We start from the raw sequence: 18,439 nt of genomic DNA, 5'->3' as shown, positions 1-18,439 counted from the left end.
TCGGCCTCCCAAAGAGCTGGGATTACAGGCGTGAGCCACCACACTCGGCTGTGCTTTCTCTTTTTAATTTTATTTTGAGACAGGGGCTTGCTCTGTTGCCTAGGCTGGAGTGCAGTGATGCGAACATGGCTCACCGCAGCCTCAACCTCCTGGACTTAAGTGATCCTCCCGCCTCAGCCTCCTGAGTAGCTGGGACTATAGGCACAGGCCACCATGGCTGGTTCATTTTTAAATTCTTTTGTAGAGATGGGGTCTCACCAGATTGCCCAGGCTTGTTTTGAACTCCTGTGCTTGAGCAATTCTCCTGCCTCGGCCTCCCAAAGTGTTGGGATTACAGGCGTGAGTCACTGTGACCCGCTCACTTTCCTTTTTTTAAATGTGTTAGTGGTTTGGTTCACAGATATATACATATGCAAAACCAACATAGTGCAACACGCTCATCACAGCCTGAACACTTGAGTCCAGGCTTGGGGGTCTGGAGGGGTGAAGGGAGGCCATGCCTGTACCACCTTCCCCACCAGATCTGCCAACAGCATGTGCACCGAGCGCGTAGAGACCACACTGCTGCTCTCTGGTCGGTCCTCAAATCAGGAAGTTTTGGGATTTGGGACTTGGGATGTTAAGGTCCTATTCAGTAGCCACATCAGGTCCCAAGTGTGGGGAGTGGTGGTTCCCGAGGACGCATGCCGGAGTACCTAATTGTGGCTGCTTCCGTGAATGACAAACCAAGGGCTAGAGCTGTAATTTATAAAATATCCTTTATTTATTCTAAGGAACAGTCAAGCAGTAGCTTAAAAAAAAAAAAAAAGACACATTTTTTGAAAGATATTATTAGTGTTGTGACCTGGCATTGGGGCCCCTGTGAGTGGGACAGTGGCTGGGGCCACCTGCTGTGGCTTTGCGAGTTCTCTGCACTCACTGGCAGGGGTTTGGTGGGAAACTGGGAAGCTTTGGCACGATTCTGTCCAGTTGCTTATAATCAAGAATAATGAGTTTTGAGGTTTACAAAGAGCAGAAGTAACATTTATACTGCTGGCATTTGACAAAAGATTGCTTATAATATACTCATTCCAGGAAGTGTAAAAATGCTTTAAAGGAATGATAATTTGTACTTACTGTTTATGGGGACTAGATATATTAGAATTATAGCATCATTATGGGAACATAGTATTTCTCTATAAATTCAGAAATTCTCTGGTTGATGTAAAATCATTACTTCCTGGTTTTATTTAGTTAGTAAAGAAATAAATAAATTAGAGTAACATTTAGTCAGGTAGTTACTCCTTTTTCCCCTTCTTTATTAATAAACTTTATTTTTAGCACAATGATTTACCCAAAAAGAGAGTTTGAGAATGTTCGAGAATCTCTACCACTCAGTAACCATGCTGGTTGTTATATCAGAAAAATCCATAAATACACACAGCAGCGAGCTGTTTTCACAAGACTTCCTTGCTAATAAACACAACACTTTCTCCTCCACTCAGATGGGAGCCTCAGATGCCAAAAAGCAGATGTGCCAACTATAGGCTCGTTGCTAAGCAAAGAAACCTATCAAGTTTGTCCAGCATATTCGATTGTACAATGGAATGGCGTCTGCTCTGCGGCCTTGGACAGGGAGCGGCTGGTCTGTGCGGCTGTCCCCTGAGGCAAGTCGAAGCTGGTGGCCCTTAGGGGGCAGGTAAAATGGTTCTCATGGGTTAGAACATAAGGGCTTTGAGAAAAAAATGCAAAAAGTCTCATTAAAATTGGAGGCCTATGTGAATCTGTTTACATAGGGGCATACTGAGATCTCGTTCTGTGCTCAGGTGAACTGCAGGTCTCACGGTGGCAGCACGACTCGGCCCCCCGTGGCTGGCCTGAGCCACCGCCTGCCACCTTCTCATACCATTACATGGGGGTCTAAAGAGGACATCATCCCCAACCAAGGAACAGTGAGAGAGAAAATCCCAAACATTTAAGACAGGGTTCAAAAGCACCCAGACGCCTTCTGTCTCTTTCCCAGTTCCCATCTGGCTAGGGGCTGTGAATCAGGATTCAGAATCTGTGCTGCCCGGAGGGGACAGACACCCAAATGCAATAATAACACCAAGCTCAAGACCCAGTGACCGACCTTCCCCCACCACCGCTGCAGGTTATTCCTCGATGTGAACTGAAGGATCCAAGGGAGGAATCTGTTCCGCCCCCAAACCTCCCTGCACAACATCGAATGCGGGAGTCCAGCTGCTGCTTCTGCACAGGACAGAGCCTCCAGTCTTTTGCTTGAGAGCATCATTTATGGCATGGACTGGGAATGCAATGTGTTCACACAAACGCACGACAATTGTACATCAGCATCTTTACAATATTAAAGGAGCCATATACAAGTCTACAGCCATTGTACACAGGATGGTGATGGCTGGGGAGCCCCACCCACCAGTCCTCTGTGGTTTCTCCACTGGAGAACACTCCGGGAGCTGTCACAAGGCCAGGGGGCAGTGTCCATCTTTGGGCCTGTCATGGTGGGGGCAGCAGGTCTGCAAGGACTCCTCAGGGCCAGTCCTCACTGGAATCGGGGGTCAAGAGCGCCAGGTCTGTCTGTGTCCAGGTCTCATCGGCAGGCTAGTGTAACAAATTTAATTAAAACTCTGTGCATATTCGCGTGAGAAAACTGGAGCTGGGGATGGCTCCCTGAGCTGGGGACCCAGAAGACGCTGCTGACAGATGGGCCCCTTTGTGGTGGGGCCCATTCCTGAGGTAAGGTGCAGCCCTGAGCCTGGTCCGAATGGGAGGAGACTTCTCCAGCAGCCCAGGTGCCAGTCCACACAGACAGAACCAGAAGCCCCCGGGCAGTAGGAGGTCAGGTGACCCGGGGAGTGCAGCCTGAGCCCCTGACGGCAGCAAAGGTGAAGGTCTCAGGTGGTTACAGAGTCACTCAGCCCTCAGGCCCCCACCACTCTCCTCCCAGCAGCCCTGCAGCACACATCCCTGCATCTGTCCCGAGAGCCCCAGCCCTTCAGGCATCTAGGCCTGAATGCCAGGCAGCTGGTCCACCCTGTGGCCATGCTGTGCAGCCATGCTGCACGTCCGACTGAGAACTGAGCACCAGATAAAGCAGCGTTGGTCCTTGTCAGCCTCTCTGACTTTTGCAGTTAGGGTTGCATCCATTTTAAATACTGTAGAAAAATAAGCCATCTCGGACGCTAGGAGACCCGCCAGAGTCTGCCCTGCGTGGAGAGGGATAAACAGCTCCTCTGAAGTAGCTGCAGACAGCTCTTCCAAACCCACCCCAGCAGGCTCCAGGGCCTCAGAGGATGCTGCGCCAGGCTGGGAAGCTGAGGGGCTGGGAGAGCTGGCAGCCGAGTTCCCACTGCTGCATCTTTGGGTCACATCAACAGTCCTTCTGCAGGCATGCCTCCAGCATCCTACATTCTGTTGCCATGACACCTGGGGCCCTGGTGCTTGCTGGGCCAGCTTTGGACCCTCTAGCCTCACCCTCAGTCTCATGCCCATGGCCAAGCATACACAGGCAGAACTCCCCAGCACTGTTTCCAGGTTCCTGGGGGGGCCCAGGTAGGCACTGAAGTAGGGCCTAGTCCAGGGGTTCCTGCTTGATCCGAACAGCAGTGGGGGTGGGCTGCGGCCGCCGCTCCTCCCGGCAAAGCACATACTCGCTGAACTGGGAGGAGTCCACGCCGCCCCCACAGGATGCGGCCACGCTGAAACCCCTCTGGAACAGCCGCTCCAGGACCTGCCCGGGAAGAAACAGAGGTCATCAAGGCCAAGCTGCAAGAGGACACCTGGCTTGGCCTGGCAGGCAGGTGGGTGCCTGCTGGGGCAGCCAGCCAGAGCACCTTCTCCTGTGATGGTATCAGTCTCGCTCACCAACAAAGGTCCCTACAGAACCACGTGCTGGGTTCCACCATCAGAGGGACAGAAGCTGCCAGGCCCAGTGACCCCTCAGGTTACCAAACCCAGTTGGATGACCCCACCCAGGTCACCATTCTGTTGCCCTCAGGGCCTTGATTCCAGGAGGCAAAAAGAGCCTTTGGGTCCCTTCTTTCTTCTGTAGGGTGTAACCTGTGCCCTTTCTCCAGACACATGGCCCCAAGCATCCTGCCTAACTGAGTCCTTCCCCCTCTAGGCATCCAGCAGCTTCCCTGAGCTGTGCATTCCAGGTGGTTTGAGGCCTGGGGGCACATCAGCTAGTGGGAGCTCCGGAGGGAGAGAAAAAGGAGAAGTCCTCTCAATATTTGAGTCTCTGCAGGCGTCCACAACTATGTGGGTTTGTGTCTCTGTGAGGGTGAGGTCTGATGACTGTGTGTAACACCTGCCTCCTGCAACTAGCAAGTTCTGACCAACAGGCTGTGGAATGCATGCATGGGGGGACCTCTTCCCTGCAAAGCCCATTCTACCCTAAACCGGAAATGTGCCAAGCTCTTGGGTCTGCGAAGAGCTGTTGGAAAATAGGCCCTCACTCCATCTGAGCTGTCCAATTCTTGGACCCATCCAGGAAGAGCTGGTCCAGGGATTCTCTTGGCAGCTGGCGGGTGCCTGTGGCTCCCAGGTCAGCAGGGAGAGGGAGGGGGCTCCAGGCCACCTTTCCACTCAGCCTCTGTCCTACCTCGCCTGTTGCCTGGGTTTAATTCGAATCCAAAGTCAGAATGTGGGTGTCAAATGAAGCACGCTTTGTTGAAAATACTCTGGGCCATTTTTATAGAACATCCTTTTGGAAAAAAAAAAAAAAAGTTCAGATCGATTTTTTTAAGTCCATCCCCCAGGCACCATCATTTAATTATGAGAGGGATATAAATTATGCATCCACACATTGTTGCCTTTTTTGTAGGATGGCACGGAGGGCTTCACCATTTCAGGGATCGCGCCTCCCTCCAGCTCACTCTGCCCCTGGAGGGCTCCGCGGACACCAGGGGTGCGGCGGGGAGGGGGCAGCGCGCAGCCCTCACCTGTACCGAGTTGAGCCGGCAGTAGCCGTTGAGCGGGAAGCGGATGACGTGCGTGGGGTCCTGGTTCCAGCCGGCGTTGACGGAGTTGCACATGACGTCTCCAGTCTCAGGGAAGACCTCCTCGATAAGGGCCTTCTCGCCGCTGAGTGCGATCCGCTCGCCCAAGTCGGGCGTGACGCGCACCACCAGGCAGTCACAGGCCCTGCTGCGGCGCCGCTGCTCCTGCTCCTGCTGCCAGCGCTCCAGCTCGCGCACCATGGGCTGGAGCTGATAGTAGCGTGCCTCCTCATACAGCAGGCTGAAGTCCTGGGGACAGGCGCACAGGGTGTTGATGTAGGTGTCGGGGTAGGGGTGGGTGGGGGGAGCAGGGGAAGGGGGAGGTGGGAGGCGGCCTGCCGGTTCCAGCCAATTCTGCAGGAACTGCGACTCCCAGGGCATCATGTGGACTGGGCCGGTTGCACCCATTGTACAGATGGGGCAACTGAGTGTTTGCAAGTATAAGGAACCTAGCCTTGTCCCAAGGGCAGCCGCTGATGTGCACCTGTGCCAGCCCCCCGGAACCCTTCCATCTGGCCCCAGGCACTGAGCAGTGAAGCCTCCCCATGGAAAGACCGGAAGCTCCACTAAAGGAGGAGGCTGTGCCTATGCCTGGGGACCTGCTGATGCCTTAGAATCCCACCGAGAGAAGAGATCATGCTGGGCACAAGGCAGCCGGCCTGTGCCTATCCTGGAGAAGCTCACAGCCCACCTGGAAGCAAAAACAGTTCTTCTCCAGCCAGGCCTGCCTGGGTCACATTTTCACCTTTATCATCAACCAGCCCTGAGACCTCTAAACCTCTATACCTCAATCACTGAGCGTCTCAGTTCCTTGTTTTTTTTTTTTTTTTAAAGACGGACTCTCTCTGTCACCCAGGCTAGAGTGCAGTGGCTCGATCTTGGCTCAAAGCAAACTCCACGATTCTCATGCTTCAGCCTCCCGAGTAGCTGGGACCTACAGGCACGTGCCACCACACCCAGCTAACTTTTATATTTAGTAGAGACGGGGTTTTGCCATGTTGGCCAGGCTGGTCTTGAACTCCTGCCCTCATGTGATCCACCTGCCTCAGCCTCCCAAAGTGCTGGGATTACAGGTGTGAGCCACTGTGCCCGGCCTCAGTTCCCTTATGTATAAAATGGATATAAACAACCAGTTCAGGGAATTAAAGTGAGGATCAAAGGATGCAAGATGTGCCAAGTGCCTGGCCCAGCCCCTGCCCAAACAAGCAGAGTGTGATAAAGTGTCCAGGGAGGGGAGGCCTGCCCCCTGCCAGGCAGCCCCCTTCTGGGCTGAGCAGGCTCACACAGACTGTCCCTCAGGCACTGATAGTGGCCCCATGCCCCAGGTCACATATGCACACCATACATGCTCACCCACACCCATCCCACCAGGAGTGGCCAAGGTCCCATAGGTCCCATGATTCATGCCTGAGGAAGAGGCAAGGAAGCCCAGCCCCCTGACCTACAGGCCCTAAGTCCCTTCCACCTGCTGGTCCTGGCTTTTGGAACTGCCTCCAGGGAGGCCTAGATTCTAACCCTGACCTCTGGGCCTCTCATCGGTCAGTGGCCCATCCTGCCTCTCCTGCCCCATGCAAGGGTTCCTCAGGGCTCTATCCTGGGCCTCTGCTCTCTCCACTCTCACTTGCTTCTGAGATTTTTATTTTATTTTTTAAGATAGGTCTCATTCTGTAGCCCAGACTGGAGTGCAGTGATGTGATCATAGCTCACTGCAGCCTTGAACTTCCAGGCTCAAGGGATCCTCCTGTCTCAGCCTCCCAAGCAGCTGAGACTACAGGCATGAGCCATCATGCCAGGATAATAATAACAATTATTATTATTATTTGTAGACACAGAGTCCAGGCTGGTCTAGAATTCCTGGGATCAAATGATCCTCCTGCCTTGGCCTCCCAAAGCACTGGGATTACAGGTGTGAGCTACCTCTCCTGGCCATTCTCCTGAGATTTTAAATGATAACTGCATGCCAGACAACCCCATCTTTTGTCATGGCCCAGAATTTCTCCATCTGATGCCCCACCAGCTCTCCCATGCAGGGGCAGAAAACCCACTCCCACAGCCTGGTCCACCCTGGGCCTCGACTTACCAACTCAGAATTCAAGCCACAAGCCCCGGGGCACCTGCAAGAGGCCCTTTACACTGCCACAACCACATGCTTTTGCTTGCTTGCTTGCTTATTTATTTATTTACTTACTTATTTACTTACTTACGGAATTTCACTCTGTTGCCCAGGCTGGAGTGCAGTGGTGCTTACTTACTTACTCACTCACTCACTTACTTAATTTTGCTCTGTCGCCCAGGCTGGAGTACAGTGGTGCGATCTCGGCTCACTGTAACTTTTGCCTCCTGGGTTCAAGCAATTCTCCTGTCTCAGTCTCCCAAGTAGCTGGGACTACAGGTGCCCACCACTATGCTCAGCTCACTTTTGTATTTTTAGTAGAGATGGGGTTTCACCATATTGGTCAGACTGGTTTCAAACTCCTGACCTCAGGTGATCCACCTACCTCGGCCTCCCAAAGTGCTAGGATTACAGGTGTAAGCCACTGCGCCCGGCCTTTTTGAATTAAAAAAAAGTTTTTGTATAGACAGGGTCTCGCTATGTGCCCAGGCTGGTCTTGAACTCCAGGCCTCAAAGGATCCTCCCCACTCGGCCTCCCAAAGTGCTGGGATGACCGTAGTGAGCCACTGTGCCTGTGCTAAACAGAAGTCTGATGTGCCACCTTGCGCCATCTTCTCTATCTCCATCGTGGTCCATCCAAAGCCTCCACCCAGCCTCCCTTGGCCTGGGGAAGGGGCCTCATCCATAATTGCCTCACTGCACCCACCCCCACCCCTCCCTGCCTCCTTCCCCACACAACAGTCAGAGAGATCTTCCCAATTTGCAGACCTAACTGCCCTTCCCCTGCACACACCCCTTCCACTGCATTCAGAGTTAAATGCCAGGCACTGGGCCACCCGCCAAGGTCCTGACATCAAACAGCAGCCTCCTTTCCTGCCCTTCCCCTCCCAGGCCATAAGGCTCCAGGCTTGACACCTTCTTTCCAGTTCTGGAATGCATCAAGCCATCTGCCGCCCCCATCCCCTGCACCAAGGCCATCACACCTGTTTGGCCCCATTCTGCCTTTACCACCCAGATGAACTTCGTTTCTTTCAAACCCACCCAGCCCAGGTCACATGGAATTCAAGTTCAGTATCCGTCTGCCCCCTAGACTGTAAGTGTTGTGGGGCAGGGCCTAATGTGTGTGTTTCACTGTTTTCAGCCTGAATTCAGTGGCTGGCACCCAGTAACTGAGTTGGATGAAAGACAAGGCCCCAGGGCTACTGGTCCTTTGAATAGAGGAAGGAATGAAGGAAGGAAGGACAGATATTTGCTAGTATTAGTACATGCCAGTGTACCCTAGGCCTGAGTTTCCTTCCTCCCAGGGTCCCTGACACGTGGGAGGGGCTCAGCATTGAGGCAGGACCCAGGGAACCAGGCCACCTGCCCTGACGGGCTCACCCTGACCTGGAGGTTACCTTGTTTAAAGGGTATCTGTTTCGGTCATCAGGGCTTTTCTCCCTGCAAATTGCCCAACATGGAGCAGACCTTTTTTTTTTTTTTTTGAGAGAGAGTCTTGCTCTGTCATCCAGACTGGAGTGCAGTGATGTGATCTCGGCTCACTGCAACCTCTGCCTCCACCTCCTGGGTTCAAAAGATTCTTCTGCCTCAGCCTCCCAAGTAGCTGGTGTTACAGGCGCCTGCCACCACACCTGGCTAATTTTCGTATTTTTTTAATACTTTATTTTTCAAAATCTAATTACAGCTATCCTTTTATTTTTTTCTTTTCTTTTCCTCTTTTTTTTTTGGTTTTTTTTTGCGATGGAGTCTTGCTCTGTCATCCAGGCTAGAGTACTCGGCCCACTGCAACCTCTGCCTCCTGGGTTCAAGTGATTCTCCTGCCTCAGCCTCCTGAGTAGCTGGGATTACAGGCCTGCCACCACACCTGGCTAATTTTTCTATTTTTAATAGAGACAGGGTTTCACCATCTTGGCCAGGCTGGTCTCAAACTCCTGACCTCATGATCCACCCGTGTCGGCCTCCCAAAGTGCTGGGATTACAGGCGTGAGCCACCGTGCCCAGCCTAATTTTTATATTTTTAGTACAGATGGGGTTTCACCAAGTTGGCCAAGCTGGCCTCAAACTCCTGACCTCAAATGATCCACCCACCTCGGCCTCCCAAAGTGCTGGGATTACAGGCATGAGCCACCGCACCCAGCTGATGGAACAGATTTATGAACCGCTAACTACTATATCGCTGGCACGCGCCCATGTTTAAACACGACAAATGTTCAGCTGGGGTACGTTCCACAGCTTAGTTGTTGTTATATACCCTGATAAATAAGCTAAAAATGTGAGAAAACAAAATTAGTTTAGAAAAACTGATTTAGCCCTCGGCTTCATCGTTTAACTTTTTATGGTTACCATGACAACCAGGGGTCCATTTATTAAGTCACAGCATCCCCTGTGTAATGCCATCGCACAGGCAGCGCAGGGGGGCCACCAGCCATGGACTTACCTTAAAGTCATCCGGGAGCAGCAGCTTGGACGTCCGCAGGAAGCTCAGGACGTAGCGGAAAATCTCCCCATCCCGGTCAATGAAATAATGTTGCTTCAAACTGTCCAGGACGATGGGTTCAGTGCCATTGAAGAGGCGACTTATTCTAGGAGAGACAGGTGAGGTGGGACGTCTGAAGGATGGGGCCAAGTCCACCTGTCTTCCCACACCCTGCCCCCACTCCTTAGGGCCCACACGGCTGGAGGGGGCGAGGGACCTGACATGGGTGACTCTGAAACTGTTCCAGGCCTGGCAACATCTGCACACACCCGGGGCAGCCAGGCTACAGTTGACAGGACACACCACACATCCTGCCTACACCCGCAAGTCACAGCCAGAGAGGGACACACCCAGCTGTACACACCAGCCCGCCAACACATGTTATGTTATAGGCCTGGAAAGCTATGGCAAGACACAGGCACCTTATCCCCTACACACAAACCAGCTGGTCACAGGCCTGGTGCACATACCCTTGCCGGACAGATCCACCCAGAAAATGCACATGAACCATCCAACACCCCTGCCAACAGCCACACACCCAGTAAACCAGCCAGGACATACATCCTCCCCACCCAACCCATGTAAACGAGTGTGAGACACAACAGGCCTGTGCAACAGGCACGGGGTCACATAGTCCCTTCCTTCCCAGCACACACATATCAAGCAGACCCAGACACGTCCAGGAAAGGACACGCACCTGTCCATACCAGGTACCCAGAGACATGACGGCACAAAGCCCCCACTGCCGCTCACTCAGGGAGCCCACGGGGAGAAAAAAGAGGCAGACAGGAGGGATGGCAAGTGTGCCACAGTACACACATGCAACAGGGCCCTTGCACACACGCCACAACACAAGACATACACACACGCCAGTATGTACACACACAGAAACCATGCACACAAGCGCGCCACAGTGCATACATATGTGCACACATGCCAAAGTGTATGCATACCACACCTAGCGGTGGGGGAAGGGGACTGGAGAGAAGGCAGGTGCCGGTACCCTGTCCTCTGAAGGGCAGTAGTTCTAACAAATGCAAGACGGGGAGAAGGGTCTTGGGGAGGCCCTGATGCCTGTCCCTGTCCACTCCAGGGAGAAGGAGCCACGTCTCAGAGCCAGGGCTGATACCACCTCGCCAGTGCCCAGAGCAGCCAGCTCTGGTTTGGAAACTGCCCTGGCAGACCCCAGGTCGAGCTATGGATAACTAGGAACCCCAAAGAGGGCTGGGGATAGCCAAGGGCTTGGCTTGGGAACAGGAGGGAGGTTGGCATCGTTTCCCCAAAGGCAGCACCACCACATCCTTCAGCAGGCAGCCCAGCTGGACCCTGCCAAGGTGGCAGCTTCTCTGCACAGCTGGGAGAACAGCAGCTCCAGCTTGGGACCTAGGCTTCCCAGCCTGGCCTGCACACAGGCTGGAGCCTGTGTTTAGGCTGGAGCCTAAACCCTTCACTCTCTGCCTGCACCAGCAGGGACCCCTGCAGGGATGCCCCCTGTCCCAACAGCAGCCCACTCCTCTGTCCACTCCAAGTCAGCTGCCTCCAGGGCCCTGCCCCACTGCCACTTGCACCCAGGACACACTAGCTGGGCAGGAGCTGAGGGGGTTAGAGCCCCCAAGTCTGCCCTCAGGGCCTCCCGTCCACACCATCCTATGCTCTGATGGCCTGGCACACTCAATGCATTGGCCATGACGGTCTGTCCAGGTAGGCAGTCTCTGGGAACATGGTGCGGGTTTCTGTCCTAGCAAGGTAGTATAAAGGGCACGGTTTAGCTGGGCACCGTGGCTCACACCTGTAATCCCGGCACTTTGGGAAGCTGAGGTGGAGGATTGCTTGAGGCCAGGGGTTCGAGACCAGCCTGGACAACACAGCAAGACCCCATCTCTACAAACAATTTAAAAGTTAGCTGGGTATGGTGGCATGCACTTGTAGCCCACTTGGGAGGATGAGGTGGGAGGATCACTTGAGTCCAGGAGTTTGAGGTTGCAATGAGCCGGGATCGCACCACATACTCCAGCCTGACCAAGAAAGCCAAACACTGTTGTTTAAAAGAAAGAAAGAAAGAAAAGGGCAAGGCTGTCTCATGGATGGGCATGGGGAGGTCAGAGTCTGCTGTGAGCCCGAGTCTGTGGAACCAGAGCTGCAGCCACCCAGATACAATTCATCTCAGAGCTGTAAAAGCCAAAGAGCCCTGTCAACCCCCAGGCCTGGTGATAATGGCACTGCAGGTCACAGCCCCTGCTGGAAAGGCTTGTGGGTTCCACAGCTGGCTCCAGTTACAAAGGCCCTAGGACCTGGCCTAGCAGAGCGTGGGCATCCAGATGTCAGAGTGAGGGCCACCCGGCATTCCTGGAGACAGATGGGTCTGGCCCAGGCTGCCAGATACCATGGGCAGTGGTTGGCAAGTGGCTGAGGTCCACGTGTGGCACCAGTGGGAAGTAAGAGCTACATCCACAGGTGAGTCAGCAGATCCAAACCCTCGGCCTCTCCCCACCATTCCCAGTGGAGCTCCAGAGTCCATGTAAGCAGGCAGCATTCTAGGCCTGGCTGAGTTCCCGACCCTTCTGACGTCAGGTCTGGCTGAGGCTCTAGCTGGTCCTGTTGGTCTAGAAGAGACTGGATGGGTTCTTGGTTGTCTCATTGGTCCAAGTTTAGAAGGTTCTCCATCTGCCTTATTTCAGGACAGGCTGATTCTAGATCTTTCCATGGTTCAGTGTTGACTCCTGGATCAACTGGCAGCTGTACAGCCTCTTAGGACAGAGGCCTTTCATGCCCTCGGCGTCCAAGGCTGCCAAGGACGTGAGCAGGTTGAGGAAAGGTGAGGATAATCACCATGGAGGAGCCCCCAGCCATTCTCAGCCCTGCAGGTGTGAGTTCCCAGCTCTGTCAGGGGCTCCACGTTCCCCGTGGAATGGCCCAAGTCACCCTCTGAGAGAGGCTGCAGGGTTTGAGGCGCCGGCTTCCGAAGTCCTCCATGGAATTAGGTGACCAGTTCATGCTGCAACAGCTGGGACCCTCAGGGGCAGAAAAGATGCCTCCAACCACCCGCCCTGTGTGCACAAGGGGGAACATCAGGATGGCCTTTGTCTTCTTGTTTATTTCCTTTTTTTTTTTTAAGCTCTGGCTCCAATTTCCTGGCTGTTTCAGGCACCAGGTTTTAAGAGTTCTGAAGCTCCTGGCCATCTTCATTTGATGCTTCCCACAGTCAGGATGGATGTCAGAGTGTGGCTGTGCTGGCGGCATCTAATGGGGGTCAAGCAGGCAGGACACCAGCAAGGGGGCCGGCCCAGGGAGTCCACTCCCAGCCCCGGCTGCGCTCAGCTGTCTCAGGTGAGGACCAGTGACTGCTCCTAGGCAGACCAGAGGAGGCACCTGGCACGAGGCTCTCCAGCATCCAGGCCACCCTGACCGCCGAGACCCAGAAGCCCAGGCAGAGTTCCCGGTGGGAACGGAGGGTGGAGGTCCCAGCTTTTACAGTGCTGCCTAGGGCAGGTCATCACCACCATCCAGAAACACCCTGAGGACCTTAACACTCTTAGTCTTCCATCTCCAGGTGTCTCATAGATCAGTGACACTAGGTGAGACTGATTTTTTTCCAGAATTGGTGGAAAACAGTGCTTACATTATAATAATCCACTACAAGGACAAGAGAGATCTGAGGGGCTCTTGCCAGCACAGCTGCTTGACCCACTTCTCAGGGCCCCCGGCCCCCTGGCCCCTGATTGTCCTACAGGTCACACCATCCCTGGTCTCTAGTCCAAAGCTTCAGGCCTGCAGAGCGCCCCCACGGCAGCCAGAGGCCATCCAGGCAGAACAACGGATTCACCTTGAGCCCCAGGAATGGGGAAGAATGAACATAGAGTGCCACCCCTTGGGCACACCAGGAGGGTCCCAAGTGCCAGATCACAGGGCCACAGGGGCCCTAGCTCCCCATGAGAGCACACCCTACACCAGAACAGAGCAATGGGTGAGCAGCACAGTGGGGTGGGGTGTGGGGAGATGGCCCCCTGCCCTCCCGCTCCCAGGCAGCAGCCAAGAGCCCAGAATGAGAAGCCCCTCCCACCCGCCTCCCCCAGGGCCTCGGCTGCGATTACTCCAGACAGGCAACTGTGATTTCAAGAAACACTCTTCAGAGTGGGTTGTGGGCAAAGGTTTTATGAATTTCACTCACAAACGTCGTCAACCGATTAAGGGATGATCTATCTCAAACAACTCGGAAATGCTGCAGAAGGCAAAATGGAAATTAAATAAGCAGAATCTATCTCCCATCCTAGACAGGGCTCTGTGAGTGAGCACACAGACCGATACTGCTCACCTGGCCCCGTGGCTCTTGTCCGCACCCCACAAGCCCCAAGGCCACAGGACCCCAGGCTGAGTCTCTGTCCACCCGGGGTACTGGAACACCAGTCACCATCTGCACCCTAGACTCTCTGAATTTGGAACTAGATACTGCATCCATTTCCAGTTTTTCCTCCCCAAGGGACCCCGCCAGACCCTGCACGGACTCTCCTGCAGCCCCAACAGGCTCGGAAAGCCACCTCCACGTACTACCATCCTCCCTGCTCTGAGCCACCACACCAGTGACAATGCAGCCTGCCACATATGCTCCCCAGAGACGATCCCTTAGTGTCTGGGGGATTAATTAACTCCTCCTGTTATTTTAAATGCGTAACACAGGGGTGATGCCCGCAGCCTTGGCACTCCCACGCTCAGCCTTCAGCAGCCCTAGGGGAGCGGTGACCGCCTCTCTGTGCTAGGAACAAACATCCTCGGCTGAGCAAGCTGCTCAGAGACCCACCCCACCTCGGGTCAGTCCTGCTGCCGTGCCAACGGGGAAAGCAGGTCCCTCACCCAGGAGAGAAACGCCCTGCAGAGAAGAGCAGGAGAGCTGGCAGCACCCAGCACCCCACACCTCTCGCAGGCCCAAGGACCTGGGCAGCCTGTAAGTTCAGCAGTATGAAGGGTACCTGTGAGCCCCCAACCAGAGTCCTGGCCTGAGATCCTTTATCCACTGCTGAGGTATGTGGTTCATTCCTAGTTAGTCACTGCAACACCAGCTCCAAGGAAAGCCTGCTGCTAGCCTCTAGGGCCCAGCAGTGGCCACCGAAAATGACAAAGATGACACACTGCTGCTTATCGCAGCTCCTCCTTCCTCCCCTTGTGAATTTCCCAGGGGTGGAATAGGAAATAGGATTAAATACCCACCCCCATAACCCCAAGACTTACCTACTCAGTATCACTCACAAATGACCCTCTGCAGAGGCCAGGCCTAAGTCTTGCTCCAGAGGAACCTTGAAGGTACGTGAGACTACCCAGCCCGCTGCTGGCAGGCTCAGGCAGGGCTGGCTCTGAATAAGCCCTAGGCCCCTGAAGGTGGGTCAGGAGGTCCACCTTGCACTACCAATGCCGCCAAGTCAGGGTCACAAGCCTCTGTGCACAGCAGCTTTCAACAGGCAGATACGCACTCCCCAACCCTAGCTCCCTCAGGCTGTGTCAGCTTGTGCACCCTGGAGAGCCTGGTGGGTGGAGTGACAGCGGGGAGAGACCCCATCCCCCAGGCAGCAGATTACAGCTGCTGCCCTGACCCACACGTGCCTGATGTTTCAAGGGGCTTACTCTTACCTGGAGTCAGGGTACTTGGTGAGCGTGGCCAGGCTGCTGGTGTACATGTGGCCGCCCACATCGATGTGCACAGGTGCATTGGACTTGGTGAGCTGGGCTGGCAGGGGGATGCCCTGGGCCGCCAGGGGAGACACAGGCGACCGGGTGAGAGACAGCCGGGACATGTTTCCTCCCTCCTAGAGATGGAAATAAAGCGAAACACAAGAGTTTCTCCACAACATGGCCATGCACTCCCTTTATTGCGAGTGTGATCACAGATCTAATCAGATCACTTCTGCCGGTGCCTGATCACATATTCAGCTGACAAATTATGGCCACCACTGTAATTAAGTGTATTTGCATCATTTTCTTCAAAGTACCAGAGGGAAAAAGAAAGATGCTTATTAGCAATAAGAAACCAAGAAAAAAAAATTTCAAGGTGTCAGCCTCCAGGGGCATAAAACAAACTGCAAAATTCTAATTAAAGGTCATGGGCTTATGTGTTAGATGTGAAATATCCCCTGACAAACGAATCACCAATTTGTGAATTGGGATTCAGGGGTTTTTTGCAAGTTTGTCTCAGTAACGAGACACCTCTAAATTAGTGACTTCCTCAGCACCTAAGGCGTTGAGTTTTATACATGTAGTAAATTTCACATCAAATTAAGAGCATTTTTGTTTCAAAAATACATAATCCTACAGCCAGTCAACAGCCACCTTGAGTGTCATGGCCCCAAGGAAGGGCAGCCAGTGAACAGGTGCTGGGGAAGAAGGGAAAGAGGGGACCCCTGGTGGGGACCCAGCCCACCCTGCAGGCTCACCGCGGTGCCGGTGCTGCCGTGTGTGTGAAGCGAGGACCCGCTCGGCCGCTCCTTGCGGTGAGGCATCTAGGCTTCCATCCCTGCCCAGAGTATCTGCGGGAGGCATCGACGAAACCAGAGAAGGCTTATTCCTCATAGTCATCTACCATGGAGTCAAAGACACTTAGAATCGTTCTTTCTGCATGCTCTCTGAGACCCTGCGAGGTCCATGCAGCCCTCCCTGATTGACTCCACCACCACTATCTCTCTGTCTCCACACCCCAAAGCAGGCCTCCAGGCTGTAGCAGATGACACACATACACATGCACACACACACAGTCACACTCACACATGTGGTTTCTGGGCAGCTCCATGTCTGCTAATTCGCCTAATGACAGCACTGAAACATATGCTCACCATTATTGCCCCAAAATGTTTCAGAACAAATCAGATTTTCCTGGTATTTTCGTTTCAAGCCATGTTACCAAGCGTGTCTCCTCTTGCAAAAGCCTCGTGGACCAAGGCTCAGAAAGCACCCCTCACCCTCCATGGGCCAGGGAACCTAGGACCTCTCTTAGTACCATCCCCATGGTGATAAGATACAGCTTGCATCTGGCCAGACACAGGGAAGCCTTTATGCAGAAGTCCAGGCACACGGATAAGGGCAAGTCACCTGGGAAGCCACCTCTTCTCTGTGGCTCCCAATAGCAGAGAAAACCTGTCTTTGTTTGCCTAGTCTGCACCTCACAGTTTCTCCCCAGACTCCCAGAGTGGCGTCGTCTATGCCTAATGCATTCCAGACCCCTCACCATCACATACCCCTGAGGCATCAGGAGATGGCCAGGAGGAAGCAGAGAGCGAGCAGATCAACCAATGGACCCTTTCTACTGCTCCTCCCCAGAGGCACTCAGTGACTCTCCTCTGTGCTGTAGCCACCTGAAATAAGATTGTCCCTCAGTGCCTGGAAGCCACACCCAGGGGCGCTTTGCAGGCCCTAGGCAGGAGGGGCAGGATTCTGCAGCCCCGTTCACTGATTTACAGCTGTCTCAAAAGGGAGGAAGGAGGAGATTTGCACGTGAATAGTCACCCCCTCTTCACACATCCACAGACACTGGCTTCCACAAACCTACGCTGGACGACTCTTGAAGGTTTAATCTTTAAGAGAGCAACCACATGAAATTCTTGGGACCCATGGGATTGCTTTTTCCCATTAAAACTCTGGGATCAAAATTTGTGCCTTGAAATTCAACATCCAATTTTAATCCAATGAGAATCAAATCCTGCAAACGTAAGCAAGGTTGCTCTCCTGTGACTTGTTCTGCCCTGAGTGCCCGGGGAAGTTTCCTGACATAAAACTGGGGTGGGAGGTTGCAATGGGAAGACAGTGATGTGTAAATGTATACCCTCACTGGGGCCTGTGGGCTCAGGGTCCACTGCTCTTGGCATTCCTGAGTTCCAGAAGCTTAAAAAAACAAAACCAGGTCACTTAGCTCAAGGAGTTCTGAGAACCAAAACAGACCTCAGGAACGGATTATCCTGCCCTAGGAGGCTCTGCTAGGGGAGGAGTCAGAAGGGAAGACGCGCTGAGGATAAACTGAACAGGAAGGAATTCTGGCTGAAATTCTATCAAAGCGGACTGCAAGATATTTTACCCAATACCAGGACACTATTCCAAAGTGACATGCACACCAAGCCCCCATCACAGAAGCCGATCCACCGTTCTTAGACCCTTTTACCTCCCAAGCACAACCTGATGTTCATGGTAAACTAGAAACTTACCGTTGGAAGCCCCAGGCTTTACGCCTTGCTGTGAATCTCCAAGGCTTCCCCCAACAAGCGCATCCGTGAAGGACCACGACCCTCTTTCCGAGATCACTGCTTAAGTCAGAAGCACAAAAGTGGGTGCAGTGAGAGATATAAGTTCATTCCACCAGCACCAGCATCAAACCCACCACCCAGCCCCAGTGCGCCCTGGCCCGCCTGTTGCAGGGGCCTCAGCTATAGTGGTCGGGAGGGCCCACGGGTTTCCAAACTGGCCCGGTAGTGACCCGCTTCTCCAGCTGCGGCGGGAGACCCGGGTCCCCGCCCGCCCGCCGCCGAGCCCCGCCCGCCCGAGCAGAGAGAAGTGAGCAGAATGCCACGCTCATTTACACACAAAATGATTTTGTGTCCCATTGCGCTCGCAGTTGTTCGGCTCTCTGGGGGTGATTAAACTGGCTGAGCTGCGGCAGCTTGAGACGATTTCACTAAATCGCTTCTTCGTGAAGTCGCTTTTTTGCTAAGCTGTTATTTTAACCATAAAAGGTAAACAGAAGGCGCCTCTTGAGCTCCCTTCGGCTCCGCACTCAGGGCGCTGGCCCGGGGCGAAAGTCCCGGGGACCTGCACAGTTGTCCCAGGGGTGGCCCCCGAGAGGCAGGCGGGCCACCTGGTGCGCGCCAGCTCCCTCCCCACCCC

At 53.9% G+C, this 18,439-nt stretch overlaps 1 protein-coding gene across 4 annotated transcripts in view; it reads right to left on the bottom strand.

Moving 5' to 3' along the window:
* Window positions 1–741: 741 nt before the first annotated feature.
* Window positions 742–18,439, bottom strand: part of KCTD15 (potassium channel tetramerization domain containing 15) — an 18,908-nt gene continuing 1,210 nt past the window's right edge. Inside the window, exons 2-8 of one of the 4 annotated variants that reach the window (XM_011947458.1) lie at window positions 18,136–18,267; window positions 17,764–17,859; window positions 16,006–16,098; window positions 15,206–15,381; window positions 9,548–9,692; window positions 4,941–5,246; window positions 742–3,727 (exon numbers count right to left, since the gene is read on the bottom strand). In XM_011947458.1, the coding sequence (XP_011802848.1) occupies window positions 3,569–3,727; window positions 4,941–5,246; window positions 9,548–9,692; window positions 15,206–15,381; window positions 16,006–16,071 (852 nt within the window). In that variant the 5' untranslated portion in view covers window positions 16,072–16,098; window positions 17,764–17,859; window positions 18,136–18,267 and the 3' untranslated portion in view covers window positions 742–3,568. Of the gene's footprint in view, window positions 3,728–4,940; window positions 5,247–9,547; window positions 9,693–15,205; window positions 15,382–16,005; window positions 16,099–16,803; window positions 16,921–17,763; window positions 17,863–18,135; window positions 18,268–18,439 lie in introns of all 4 variants that reach the window. The other 3 variants (XM_011947463.1, XM_011947445.1, XM_011947450.1) reach the window with 3 other exon arrangements.

This window comes from Colobus angolensis, unplaced genomic scaffold, assembly GCF_000951035.1.
Source record: "Colobus angolensis palliatus isolate OR3802 unplaced genomic scaffold, Cang.pa_1.0 Scaffold107, whole genome shotgun sequence".
In the NCBI taxonomy this organism is placed as follows: domain Eukaryota; kingdom Metazoa; phylum Chordata; class Mammalia; order Primates; family Cercopithecidae; genus Colobus; species Colobus angolensis.
This window is presented reverse-complemented; position numbering and strand designations above follow the sequence as displayed.